Consider the following 14,644-nt stretch of genomic DNA (forward strand, 5'->3'; position numbering starts at 1 on the left):
CCCAGTGCTGAAGCATCCTTGAGACAACCATCTCCCAGCCCTCTGATGTGGTTTAGCCAAGGACACCCACACCCACACCTTCCAGCCAGCGAGGCCACACCGCCGGGCCACCGGGAAGCCGCGGGCCCAGCGCTGAGTCACGGCGCGGCGGAGGACGGGGACATTCCGTGGGGCTGCAGCCTGGCTTTGCTCACCATAGACCTGTAGCGAGGGGCAGCTGGAGAGGTGGAGGCAGCGCACACTTGTGTTTCAGACACTCCCGGAGACCTGCGCAGTCGCCTGATTTTAATTTACTTCTTTTTAGGGTAAAGGCCATCTGCGCTTTTAATACCCAACAGCTTTGAGGCTGGACAGATACACCTGGCGGCAGCCCCGGCAGCCCGGTGCCACACGTACAGATCCTGATGTGACACAAACTCTCTGTGATGGCGATGCCATCCCCCCCTGCACACACCATGAGCGCTCGCCAGCAGACACTCAAAGCCCACCGTGCGCGGGGGCTCGGGGCGCTGGCGGGGGCCACGGCAGCTGACGGGGGGTTTGTGGGCAACGCAGCTCCAGCTGCTCGGGGCAGAGCTTGGCCGAAAGAGCTGTGGCACTTCTGCTGCTGCCAGCCTCTGCCACGGCCACTCGCGTACCTGCCGGGGCATCCCAAGTTGGGGGCAGCAGCCGGTTGTCACGACAGTAAATAAGGAGGTGGCGTCTCCAGAAGTCCCCCGCTAGAGCTCACAGAAACGCGGGGGACGGTGGGTCTGCGAGGGGCACGTGGCAGCGCCATGAAGCCCCGGGAGGTCTGTGCTGCTGGTCGAGCTGTCCGGGACGGGGTAAGCCAGGGTGACTGCAGGGCAATTAACTCCCCAGGCCTGAAGCCAAGTGGTAAGTCAACGTTCCTCCTTGAGACAACCTGAGCGTGGTTTCATTCGCGTTATCACAAATACCCAGCTCCTGGCACTTCAAGGAAAGCGGAATGTGAAGTCATTGTATTTCAGCTTGTAAACCAAACTAGGAACTGCTGCCCAATTTGAAAACCGCTGCTCATACCCAAATCACAGGAGGGACGGTGCCAGCGCACAGCGGCAAAGCAGCTGCCTGACAGAGAGAGGAGATAACCTGGGTAAACCAACTGGCGCTGCTCAGCACGGACACGGGTTCCCAAATCACCTCCAGGGATTCCGCTGACGGCGCAGCGGAGGCGAGCGCACAGCACACACACCGCCGAGACAGTCCAGGCCACCCACCTGCCATGGACCTGGAGCGGCGAGTCCGGGGGGACCTGAAAGACCTCTCCACGGTGTCTCCAGGACTGGGTGCAGACTGGGCGCAGGCCTAGGGAACAGTTTCCCCAAGGGACGGACAGTGGACACGCCACCTTCCTCACGCAGCTCTTCTGGTTCCAAGTCTGCAGGTCATTTGGTCTTGCAGTCAGGACTCCGTGGCCAAGAACAACCCCCTTGTTTGCTCATGAGGCTGCAGCTGCTAATGCCAAGTGTGGGAACTGGGCTGGTGCCTTCCAGTGCCAGGAGAATGGGGAATAGGCCCTGTGACATCAGTGTCACCGGATGTGCTGGGCTGACCCCGGCTGGATGCCAGGTGCCCACAAGAGCTGCTCCATCACTCCCCTCCTCAGCTGGACAGGGTGGGGGGAAATGCAACAAAAGGCTCGTGGGTGGAGATAAGGATGGGGAGAGATCACTCAGCAATTACCATCATGGGCAAAACCAGACTCAACTTGGGGAAAATGAATTTATGATCAGCCAAATCAGAGTAAGATAATGAGAAAATCAAAATTAAATCTTAAAACACCTTCCCCCCACTCCTCCATTCTTCCCGGGCTCAGCTTTGTTCCCCATTTCTCTCCCTCCTCCCCTGCAACAGCGCAGGGGGCAGGGATGGGGGTTGTGGGCAGTTCATGGTCTGTTGTCTCTGCCGCACCTTCCTCCTCGGGGGGAGGACTCCTCACACTCCTCCCCTGCTCCAGTGTGGGTCCCTCCCATGGAGACAGTCCTCCATGAACTTCTCTGACGTGAGTCCTTCCCACGGGCTACAGCTCTTCCCGAACTGCCCTAGCATGGGGCCCCCACAGGGTCACAGCCTCCTTCGGGCATCCCCCTGCTCTGGTGTGGGATCTGCTGCAGGTGGATTCTGCTCCCCCGTGGACCCCCATGGGTGCAGGGCACAGCTGCCTCACCATGGGCTGCCCCACGGGCTGCAGGGGAATCTCTGCTCTGGCCCCTGGAGCACCTCCTCCCCCTCCTTCACTGGCCTCGGTGTCTGCAGGCCTGTTTCTCTCAGATATTCTCATTCATCTCTTCTGACTGCTGCTGAGCGGGTTTTTTTCTCCTTAAATATGTTATCCCAGAGGCGCTCCCCCCATCACTGATGGGCTCGGCCTTGACTAGCAGTGGGTCTGTCTCGGTGCCGGCTGGCATTGGCTCCATCAGAGTTGGGGGAAGCTTCTGGCAGCTCCTCACAGAAGCCCCCCCTGTAGCCCCCCAGCTACCAAACCCTTGCCACACAAACCCAATACACTGTGTAAGATGCTGGTGATGCTCCCAGGTGGCAGACAGAGGCAGGAGCCCTCCTTTAAGTCTCAGGTCTAATGATGAGCCCCAGGAGCAGGCGGGGAGGGATGGAGGCAGGTCTGGAGGCAGCACAGTCGCACACACCCAGGCACCGACTGCACAACGCTCCGGCTGGGCTCTGCCTTGCTGGGCAGGGTCTAGCGTCCCTGTACCACTAACACACCAGTGCACGGTGGCTTTGGGAACAGGGCTGAGAGGATTTTGGCCCAAGCCACAGAGACAAAGACAAGGGCCAGGAGGAGATTCACACCCTTTGTGTCTGACAGCAGGTGGCCAAAGCAGTGAGTAAGCCCGAGGGGACGCAGCACACACACAGCCCTGTCCTGGAGGACTAGTGTTTCAGCTCTGCAGCACAGGGACCGGCATTCACGAAGCTGAGAGGCTCGGTGGGGACTCTGCCACGCTCCCTTTCCCTGGGGAAGGTGTGCAGGTGCTGGAGTCACCCACGAGACACAGGAGCGGCCACCTGCCTGGAGATGCGCTTGTGGGCACCTTTCTCCTTCACCGGCCCTTCTCGGGATGAGGGGGGGCAGGCGAGCCCCGGGGCTATGGGGGCCAGCTTGTCCCACGTCAGAGGGTGCAGCCCCCTCGGGGGGGGGGGGGCAGACACGGGAGTGCAGGCACAGGGCGCATCTGCAGCATCGCCCTAAGTCCCTGGGGAAAGGCCTCCTGGAATCAGTGTTGGATACGGCAGAGCTCAGCTCACTTAATCCATCTCCAAAAAGCCTTTGACGGTGCCTTGGAGAAGGTCATGAAGGAACTAAGCTGCTTCAGCAGTCTGTCACGTCCCAGGGACAGGCTGGGTGGGAGGGAGGGAAGCGTGGGAGGGAATGCTCAGTCCTCATCAGGGAAGAGAGAGCCCTGCTCTCCACTGAAGAGGGGACAGTCTGGGAGCGGGGTCGAGGTGAGGCACCAGCATTTCCATGTGATACAACTCTGTTCAAGCCATCTGGTGCCTGCAGGGAGGTGGGGAGGCTCAGAGACCCGTGCACGCGGCAGGAGGGGATGTTGAGGCCTGATTCGCTGCAGGTGACGCTTGTGTGCGGCTTGGGCCACCCTGGCTGCCCCGAGCAGCCAAGGGAGACCCGGCCCACGTGGCCGGTGGCTGCTTTGTGGACACATCTGACAGCAGACATGTGCAAGTGGTCAGAGGAGTCACGCTCTGGGCTCCGGCAAGCGTCCTGCTGTGCTCTCCACCGCTGTAACGGGACCTGGGCTCCAGCTCAGCGGGAGGCGTCCACTGTGGGGAGATAAATCACAGCCTCTGTTCTGACAAATGCAAAGTTATGCACCTCCAAGGGAAGCCGCCAACTACCAGCGCTTCAGAGGTGTCTAAACGAGCTGGGCCAGCTCCAGACAGTGGCCCAGTGCCGCCGGTACAGCTCGGAGGAGCGTCCTGCTCGGCCGCGGGTAGCACGGCGGCACCGGTGCAGAGCAACTCGGCGCTGCCTTGCAGGTGCCATCCGGGGTCTGCGCTGCACAGAGCCGGCTGCTGAGAGACGAGAGAGAGGGGATCCGCCTGCCCGGCCCTTTGTACCCCCTTGCACTCCGCTCCTGCCAAGGATGCAGCTCAGGATGAAGCTTTGAGCCGGAAGAGCTGAACCTACAGTGAAGTGCAATTAGTGAAGCTGCAATTATGAAATGCAATGTAACACAGGCTGAAAATAGATGTCAGGCAAGGAAGAGCTTGTGAGAAGGGAGTAAGGAGAACAGAAGCGGGTCCGGTGTCCACCTTCACCCTGCGAACAGAGGGATCTCCTGCCCAGGTGTGTTCCCCAGAGCCAAACCAACCTCGGTGAGTCAGAGGGAAAACGTCGCCGTGTGCTGATCATCCAGTCTGGCGAGCACCCACGCAGGCAGGAATGTGCACCCAAAGCAGGACACCCAGGGAAGGGAGGGCAGGGGCAGGCAGCACCTCCTCCGCACAGGGGCACGAGTCACGCACACCCCCACAGGGCCAGAGCCACACCAGCGCACACTCGGACAGGCCTGCATATGTGCAGCTCTCCCCAGCACCTGCACAGTCTGTCCCTCGCACATGCACACGCTCACATGGAGTCACCCACACGCGGAGTCCCGCAAGGGCACATACAGCCACACGTGCAGGCTGATGGCAGCACCCCCGCCCTCACAGGTGGACTCTGCCGTGGACACGGGTGACACCCAAGCACAGGCACAGCTACACGAACCACCGCGCACCAGAACACCCCAACCCCACCCGCCCTTGCTCTGGAAGTGGGTGCCAGGCCAGCCTGTTCACCAGAGCAGTGGCCGCGCTCCGGTGGGATGTGGCTCATCCCACACTGACACGAAAACGGACCCAAAGGTGGGACTGAGCCTCAGCCCCGCTCAGCCCAGTGCTGGCCAGAGCCGTGAGCCACTGCCGGCCAGCACAAGCTCTCTGCCAGCCCGCGGCCTGTAGCGGCCAAAATGAGTCAGGGAGTTCTTTTTTCTTTATGCAGACAGGCAGCCTTTACTGATATCCCTTCAGCTATTTTATGTGTTTTCTTACCATGCACACACCAGTTACAGCTTTTCTATTGGCTCTAGTGTCTTGTTCACACGTCTAAGCTAATACACTGATTTGCTACTTTCTTTTGTCCACGTGCACAGAGTGAGTCACTGACATCTTCTTTTTCTGCTTTCTTATCTCCCTTTTTTTCCTCTCAGGTGTTTACATTTCCCTCTCAAGGCAGAGCTGGGTCTCGTCAAGGTCAAAGCCACCTGCGACCCAGTCAAGATCCGAGTCCACAGCAGCCGACCGTGTGGCCCGAGGTTCTGGGCAGGCGCTGGCTGCAGCACGGGGCTGGCCCTCCCTGCTCCCCAGGAGCACGAGAGGGTCCCACCCTGGGGCTGCTTCGGCCGGAGGTGCTGACCGCCCGCTGCACGGGCTGCGAAGGAACCAGCACCCACCGCAGCCCCGCTCCGTGCCAGGCACGGCCACGGCGAGGGACAGCTCGGCCTCTGTCCCGGCTGGGGAGCGGGGGCAGCGGCAGGAGGGGGGCTGCGGCTCCCTGCCCCACCCAAGGGACTCAGCCGGAGCAAAGGCAGATGATGGAACAAGCCCAGATCCGTGGAGACCCCCACGGCAGCCGGACCGTGGGCAGGGTAGCCCTCGAGCAGTCGTGCTGGGCACCCGTCGGAAGAAGGTGGTGGCGGGGAGTCCAGAAGCCTCACCGTGCCTTCGCACCCCCCAGAGCCACCCCTCGCCCAAGCTCCAGCGGGAGACGTGCCCCCCACCTCGCAGCCCCAGCCCCTGCCACCCCCCCTGGGGTCCCGGGGCTGCCGTGACACAGTGCTGCGGCGGTTAGGTGTCTGTGTTCCAGCTCTGCTCCTGTCTTCCAGCGCAGGGCAGGGCCACCGTGTCATCCCCAGGGGCGGGGAAGGGAAGGATTTAAATTGGGCGCTTGCCTGGCTGCGCACCCTGGCTGAGAGGCAACGGGAGGAGGAGGAGGAGGAGGACCAGAGCCTGCCAGGGAGCCAGCCACTCTGGATACGTGTCCAGCAGGTAGGACGGAGCCATCTGAGAGGGCACGGCACCCTCCGCGCAGATACCAGGGGCCTGCAAGGAATGGGGGACCATGCCCCTGCCCAAAACCTGGTGATGGGAGGGCAGCTGCTGCGGCCCAGGGTTCTGGTGAGCTGCAGGTCTCCAGGCAGGATGCGGTCCTCGCCGAGAAGGGACAAAGCGACCGAGCGGCACCAGGGCTGGATGGAGCTGCTGCTCCTTGCGATGCGCTTTGTGCCCTCAACGCTTCAGCCGGGCAGATGGGGACACTGGGGTACGGGAGGGAAGCAACCGGAGCTACGGGACCTGCCGGAGCCTGCGGCACCCGAGGCAGGAGGCTGCCGACTCGCGCCGTGGGTCTGGGCTGGGAGCCCGACAGCAGGAGCCTGTGAGGCGAGTGCCAGGCTGGGGGGGCTGATGTGATTCCACCCCCCGGGGCGCAGGCAGGGCTTGGGACCACGGCACTGCCAGGCCACCCCTGCTCACTCCGGCTGGAAAACCACTTCCACTGGGACCTTTTGGGCTGGGCTGCTGCGACAGCTTGAAAGGACAGCCAGCTCCTGCCCTGGGAGCGGCATGTGCAGCCAAGCCCCGGCATCAGGAGGTCTGATTAGAGACCAGCTAATGATAGCTTGCAGTTGGGCAACGTCTTTCCAGTATAGGGTGTTTACACGACATCCATGTCCTACATAAGTGTCGCCTGCTGCAGGGTGTGACACAGCACTCTGTCCGGAGCGAGTGCCATCCGAGGCAGCACAACCAGCCCGTCACCTCCCAGGAGGGTTCAGCTGCATCAGTGGAGTCAGGCAGGGGAGGGCAGAGAAGCTGCTCTCCAGGCTGACCAGAGCCACTGGCTGCAGGAGAGCCTGAAGCCATGGGCAGGGTCCCCAAAGAGGCAGGAGCTGGCCTGTAACTGCTGGGGCAAACCTCTCCCCCATCGTGATCCATCTCCAGCAGCATCAGTCCAATATTTAGATGGATCAAAAGCAATGACTCAGAGACTTTTAGACCAGTTAGGTAAACAGTCGGAGAATTACGCTGTGACCCTGATAATGAGTTAAACATATCATTACTGTCAGTCACTGTAGTTTATGGGAGATGGGTGTTCCCAAGGAAAGGTTTGGGTTTCGTTTTTGCTGTTTTTACAAGACTGTGGCCTCACTGCCACGCGATGTTGTAGATGCTGAAGGTTTACAGGGCTTTCAGAAGAGACCAGGTGACAGCAGGTGAGACATCCCTCAGGGATTGCTACAGACCCCAAATCCATTCAGCTCATGAAATCCATTGAGCTGAAAATAGTCACTGGTTGATAGAGAAACTGGGGAAATATTACACACGCTGCCCCATCTTCATCCTCCCCCTGTTGTCCACTTATGGCTCGAGATGGAAACAAGACTCTGGCCTACACAGACCTGGCCTGATGTCTGCTCGAGAGCATGGCTGCCTCCTCCGAAACACCTCAGGCAGCGCAGCTGGCACCTGGGTTATGGGTGCTGCACTTTTATGGGTGAGGGGGCGCGGGTGCCTGCTGCACTGACCGCGACCGCTCACACTAATTGCAGAGGACGTGCCTGAGTGGCAGAGACCACTGCAAGCAGCCACTTACAGCAGGGCCCTGAGGTACCTGCTCTTAGTCCCACACTACTGTCTAATCTTTATTTTTATTTATATATATTTTATCTACCATTTTACCTACATAACAATTAGCTAATGACAAAGACTGACCTTTCACGACCTCCCGCAGCATAGGGGCTAGAAGCTCCCAGTGAAAACACTTGCCCTGCAAGGTGTGATTAAATCACAGGCCTTGCTGCCCCAGGGTGCTGTAGGGGCTGACGCCAGGCCTGGACTCGCAGACGTGACCACACAGGCCTGTGGATGACAGCCCATGGTGGCTGCAGACCAGGGTAAGCCCGGCCCAGGAGGTCCAGAGGCCACGTGCCAGCGGACTTGGCCAGAACATCTCTCTCCACCATCCTGTTGCTAGAGCAGTTTCTCTGAACATCTGGAGAGAGCACCTTGGCCCTGCTGCAGAGAGAGCACATGGTCAGACAGCCCCTCCCATTGACGCTGCCCTTGTCCCCAGCCACTGGAACTGGTTAGGATGGTCCCGGGATGGTGTCTGGCACCAGCCAACCAGCCTCCCACAGACAATGCCCGTGCGCAGTGCGGAGGTCAGCAGGGGCCAGGAGCGGTGCCATCACGCCTGCAGCAGCAGACCCTGGCTTTGGAGGACAGGAGAGTGCAATGGGATGGGGGCTGGGGGCTCTGCCAACCCAGGGGCCTTAGAACAAGCAGAAACTCAGGGACATCTCAACTGCAGCAGAGGCCCAGCCCGAGAGAAGGTCTCTGCCAGCCCGGGCCCACTGCTGCAGGTGGATCTTACCAGCCACTCACCCGCCGCTAAGACCGTTCCCACGGCCTGCGCTGTGCCGGAGTGATGTGGGATCACACAGCAAGAAGAAAGATCCCCACGGGCAGCCGCGGGCCAGGCTGCGCCTGCCACCCCGCTCGGTGCTGGTGGTGTCCCACCACGCTCCCAGTGGAGCCATGGCTAGTGCGAAGCCAGGCAGCATGATGCTCTACGTGGTTGAGAACTGAAGATGAGTTGCAGCACTAGCCAGCACGTCTCTGCAGCTGGACAGTGGCTGGTGGCACGACCTGTGCTTGTCCAGCGGCCACCAGCTAGATCTGCCAGCCCCAGGGCAGCTCGGGAGCCAGAGCTGAGGGAGGGGGGGTGAGCAGTGGCCATGCTCCCTGCTGGCACCCCGGGGCATCAGCCCAAAAGCGAGCAGAAGAGGAAGGTCATAGAGGCTGCAGGTTTGAGGCAGTGTCAGGCTCTGGGGGAGCAGAGGGGGCCCAGAGCTGGGCCATCCATGCTGCTGGTACGATGGTTCTTTGTGGGGCACGCATCTCTGAGCCTGCCGCTCTGTGATGTGGCCCTTAAGCCCCTGCTGCCCCCGGGTCAGCTTCGCTTCCCGTGTCCGCTCCCATCACAGCACTCACTACCTGCCTTCCTGCCCTGAGTGCAGGAGCTCTTTGGCACAGGCACCAGCCTTCTGGTGACGCCAGGGCTGCATCCCTGTGCCAGGGCTACCTGCTGCACTGAGCCCAGCACTGCAGAGCGCCTGAACATACCGGTCAAGCTGCCCCTGCTGCTTCCAGAGAGCTCCCAGCCGCCCTTCGAGAGGGAGCTGGACAAGGGGCACTCTTGGCCCTGAGGCTGCTGCTGAGAGAGGAGGTCACAGCAAAGCCCCAGACCCCACACCCTGCTCCTCTCTGGGCTTCTGCTACCACATCCAAGGGGATGACTTCCTTTACACACACCATGAAAACTGCCCAAGAACCTATGTCTTAACAAGTTGTTTCTTTCTCTCCCCTCAGACAAAGACGGTGCCCCACGGTAGCAGGATTGTTCCCCAGAGACGATGCAGAAGATGAGTGGACCCCCTCAGAACAACAAGTCAAGCGACACGGGAAGTAACCAGATTGCAGATGGACACAAAGTGATGGGTGGGGGTGGGAGTAACTTCATAGCTGGAGTCTTCATCCAGACCGTGAACAAGAAGGTGAGTATCTATGATGCCATGATGAGGGGGCTCCTGACACCAGGTACAGCCCTGGTGCTGCTGGAGGCACAGGCTGCTTCAGGGCTCCTCACCGACCCCGTGAGGAACAAGAAACTCTCGGTGAAAGAGGCACTGACTGCAGGAGTCATAGGCAGAGATTTTTACGAGAAGCTGTTGTCGGCAGAAGGAGCTGTGACAGGGTACACGGAGCCGTACACAGGACACAAGATCTCCCTCTTCCAGGCCACGAATAAAGAGTTCATCGTCCGGGAGCACGCCATCCGCCTGCTCGAGGCCCAGATCGCCACTGGTGGCATCATCGACCCCGTGCACAGCCACCGCCTGCCCGTAGAGGTGGCCTACCAGCGCGGCTACTTTGACCAGGAGATGTGCCAGTTTCTTTCTAACCCCAAGAATCAAACAAGAAGTTGCTTTGACCCCAACACGCACGAGAACCTCACTTACACACAGCTCCTGCGCCGCTGCGTGCCCGACCCGGACACGGGGCTGCTCCTGCTCCACGTGATGGACAAGGGCTCCGTGCTCTACCAGCTGAACAAGGACACCCGCAAAGCCCTGCAGGCTGCCTGCACCACGCTCAGCGTGGGGCTCTTCCAGGGCCAGAGCGTCACTGTCTGGGAGCTCCTCTTCTCCCGCTACATCCCTGATCACCAGAGAGAGGAGCTGCTGAGGAAGTACAAGATGGGGACCGTCACCATCTCAGAGATGATCACCCTCCTCACCACCATCATCACCAGGGCAGAAATGGAAAACGGTGATCTGAGCTCATCCACGGTTATACCCAACAACCAGGTGGGAGCATCACAACCAGCCCAGGATACGCATTCCCAGGAGCAACAGTTGAGAAAGTCCTTAAAGTCTGCAACCATCTATGTCACTGCTGGTGAGCTCCAGGGTCAAAATATTTCCTTGTTGGATCTGCTCTTTTCCAAATACATCCCTCAAGGGAAGCGGCAGGAGCTGCTGGAGCTCTACCGAGCAGGAATATTGACCACAGAACAGGTGGCTGCTGTGGTCGCCACCATCATAAACAGAACAGAAGCTGCAAATGCCAGAAGTTCACACAAGGCAACGGCAAGGGCAGAGGAAAATGGAGATGATTTTTCAACACAAGATGCACAACTAGATAACATCTTGAAGGCTACCACCATTGATGTGCCAGCCGGCGAGCTCCAGGGGAGGCAGGTGTCTGTGTGGGACCTGCTCTTCTCCAACTACATCCCTGAGGAGAAAAGGCAGGAGCTCCTGGAGCTGTACCGTGAACAGGTATTAACTCTGGAGCAGATGATAACTGTTGTCACTGCTGTCATTAAGAAAAAAGAATCTACAAGCAGGAAATTGCTGATTGCAGTCAAGACTTCTGACAAGGACACTGTGTCAGCAGCAGCAGAGAAGGATGATGACTCCACCAAAGAAGAACCATGGGAAACAGCCTTGAAAACCACAGTCGTCGACATGGAGGTTGGGGAGTTTCAGGGCCACAAGGTCTCTGTGTGGGACCTGCTCCACTCCAAGTACATCCCTGAGGAGAACAGGAAGGAGCTGCTGGAGCTGTACCAGGCAGGAGAGTTAACCCTTGAGCAGGTGAAAACTGTTGTCAGCACTATTGTGACCAAGGCAGAAGCAGCAAGGGCAGAGGAACTGGCCAATACGAATCATCCAGGAGCAGCGTCGACAGTCACAGAAGGTGAGCACACCCACCTGCAGGAGGACAGGGCCTGGGAAGAGACTCTGAAGTCCACCACTGTCGAGATGGCTGTGGATGGGTTCCAGGGGAGGCAGATCTCTGTGTGGGACCTGCTCTTCTCTGACTACATCCCTGAGGAGAAAAGGCAGGAGCTCCTGGAGCTGTACTGCACGGGAACATTGGCCTTGGAGAGGTTAATCATAGTTATCACTGCTCTCATTGAGAAAAAAGAATCTACAAGCAGGAAACTGCTAATTGCAGTCAAGACTTCTGACAAGGACACTGTGTCAGTAGCAGCAGAGAAGGATGACGACTCCACCAAAGAAGAACCATGGGAAACAGCCTTGAAAACCACAGTCGTCGACATGGAGGTTGGGGAGTTTCAGGGCCACAAGGTCTCTGTGTGGGACCTGCTCCACTCCAAGTACATCCCTGAGGAGAACAGGAAGGAGCTGCTGGAGCTGTACCAGGCAGGAGAGTTAACCCTTGAGCAGGTGAAAACTGTTGTCAGCACTATTGTGACCAAGGCAGAAGCAGCAAGGGCAGAGGAACTGGCCAATACGAATCATCCAGGAGCAGCGTCGACAGTCGCAGACGGTGAGCACACCCACCTGCAGGAGGACAGGGCCTGGGAAGAGACTCTGAAGTCCACCACCATCGAGATGGCTGTGGATGGGTTCCAGGGGAGGCAGATCTCTGTGTGGGACCTGCTCTTCTCTGACTACATCCCTGAGGAGAAAAGGCAGGAGCTCCTGGAGCTGTACCGTGAACGGGTATTAACTCTGGAGCAGATGATAACTGTTGTCGCCGCTGTCATTGAGAAAAAAGAATCTACAAGCAGGAAATTGCTGACTGCAGTCAAGATTTCTGACAAGGACACTGTGTCAGCAGCAGCAGAGAAGGATGATGACTCCACCAAAGAAGAACCATGGGAAACAGCCTTGAAAACCACAGTCGTCGACATGGAGGTTGGGGAGTTTCAGGGCCACAAGGTCTCTGTGTGGGACCTGCTCCACTCCAAGTACCTCCCTGAGGAGAACAGGAAGGAGCTGCTGGAGCTGTACCAGGCAGGAGAGTTAACCCTTGAGCAGGTGAAAACTGTTGTCAGCACTATTGTGACCAAGGCAGAAACAGCAAGGGCAGAGGAACTGGCCAATACAAATCATCCAGGAGCAGCGTCGACAGTCACAGAAGGTGAGCACACCCACCTGCAGGAGGACAGGGCCTGGGAAGAGACTCTGAAGTCCACCACTGTCGAGATGGCTGTGGATGGGTTCCAGGGGAGGCAGATCTCTGTGTGGGACCTGCTCTTCTCTGACTACATCCCTGAGGAGAAAAGGCAGGAGCTCCTGGAGCTGTACCATGCAGGGACACTCACCATTCAGGAACTCGTCACCATCGCCAGCAGCGCTGTGACAAACAGCAAAGAAGTGCATCTTGCAATGCTCCCCCAGCAGACGGTGGATCTCCTCCAGTCTGAGGGCTCCTACATTACTTTTGGCCAGTTCCAGGAGAAGAGAGTGTCAGTGTGGGAGCTCCTCTCCACGAAGCAAGTCTCCGAGTACAAACGAGAGGCACATCTCGACACTTACGGCACGGGAGGGCTGACGGTGAACAAGATCACCATCACCACCACCGTCATCACGGGCCCACAGCATAAGAAGAGGCACCACCAGGTCCACTAGCAGAGAGCTGCCTCCTGGGGCACTCGCCAGAGTTTGCTCTCCACATAACTCCGTTATGCGCAGGAAAGAGCGGGAACAAACCTGTGTGTGGAAGCGGGTGGACGCCTGGTTAAACTCCTTGCTGTCTCAATTATACTTGGCTGAGATTTCTTTTGCCCGGCAGAGCTTTCCTGGAGGGGTTCTGGGGCGGGGCCAGAAGGGTTGTAACTGCGGCTTTCTGCCATGCACACGCAGGCACTGGCAAAGAAGGGGGAAACGTGGAGCCAGCACCCCAGTCCAATGGGCTGGAGACTGCGGTGACCAGGAGCGGGCAGAACCCTGGTGCAGGAGCTGTGGGCAGCACAACCAGCAGCCCTAGAAGAGCCGCAAAGGGTCGGGCACCCTCAGTGCCCATCACAGGGGGAGACGTGCCCACGGGAGCACCCCCACGCTGCTCAGTGCAGGGGGGGCCAAGCACGGCTCCCCACCCCGCAGCCCCGCGTGCTCGCACAGAGCCACGGGCACAGAGGTGAGCGGCACGGAGCTGTGCACGTGGGTACCACAGAGCCACGAGCCGCAGTTCTGCACGCACATGTGCACACAGGTACCGCAGAGCCACGAGCCGCAGTCACACACACGCGTGTGCACACAGGTACCGCAGAGCCACGAGCCGCAGTCACACACACGCGTGTGCACACAGGTACCGCAGAGCCACGAGCCGCAGTCACGCACACGTGTGTGCACACAGGTGCCACAGAGCCACCACCCGCAGTCATGCACACGCGTGTGCACAGAGCCAAGACATGACCTGGGGAGGTCTGTGCTGGCAGGGGGGACACAGGGCACAGTCCACCGTGTGCGTGTGTCCCTGGCTCTGTGTGTGCACCGCTGTATGTCTGTCTGTGTCCGTGTGTGTGTGTCCGTGTGTGTGTGTGACACAGCTGCTGCCCCCTGCCGGCACCGTGGTCTGCCGGGCCCTGAGCCGGGCCTTAAGACTGGCCGGGCCCTGAGCCGGGTCCTAGGCCTGGCCAACCCCTCAGCCAAGCCCTGATCCAGGCCCTGATCTGGGCCCTGAGCCAAGTCCTGATCTGGGCCCTGAGCTGGGCCAAGCCCTCAGTTAAGCCCTGAGCTGGGCCCTGAGCCAGGCCCTCAGCCTGGCTGAGCCCTCAGCCAAGCCCTAGGCCAGGCGCTGGGCTGGGCCCTGAGCCAAACTGAGCCCTCGGCCAAGTCCTGAGCTGGGTCCTAAGCCTGGCCAACCCCTCAGCCAAGCCCTGAGCCAGGCCCTGAGCTGGGCCCTGAGCCGGGCCCTAAACTGGGCCCTGAGCCAGGCCCTCAGCTGGGGCCAAGTGTTCAGCCCATCCCTCAGCCCGGCCGAGTCCTCAGCCAAGCCCTGAGCTGGGCCCTGAGCTGGGCCCTGAGCCAGGCCCTGAGCCTGGCCCTGAGCCGGGCCAATCCCTCAGCCAAGCCCTGAGCCAGGCCCTCAGCCAGGGCCGAGCCCTCCTCCCATCCCTCAGCCAGGCCAAGCCCTCAGCGGGGGCTTCGGCCGCGCCTGGGTCTCAGCCGGGACCCTCAGGCCGCGGACTAGTGGCCGCCCCACTCTCCTGGGTAAAGCT

At 59.7% G+C, this 14,644-nt stretch overlaps 1 protein-coding gene across 1 annotated transcript; it reads left to right on the top strand.

Moving 5' to 3' along the window:
- Nucleotides 1–5,050: 5,050 nt before the first annotated feature.
- On the top strand, nt 5,051–14,375 carry LOC141952570 (epiplakin-like). Its single transcript, XM_074890181.1, has one exon. The coding sequence runs from the start codon at nt 9,519–9,521 to the stop codon at nt 13,050–13,052; it is 3,534 nt and encodes a 1,177-aa protein (XP_074746282.1). The 5' UTR covers nt 5,051–9,518; the 3' UTR covers nt 13,053–14,375.
- The last annotated feature ends 269 nt before the right edge of the window (nt 14,376–14,644 follow it).

Source organism: Strix uralensis, chromosome 1, assembly GCF_047716275.1.
Source record: "Strix uralensis isolate ZFMK-TIS-50842 chromosome 1, bStrUra1, whole genome shotgun sequence".
In the NCBI taxonomy this organism is placed as follows: Eukaryota; Metazoa; Chordata; class Aves; order Strigiformes; family Strigidae; genus Strix; species Strix uralensis.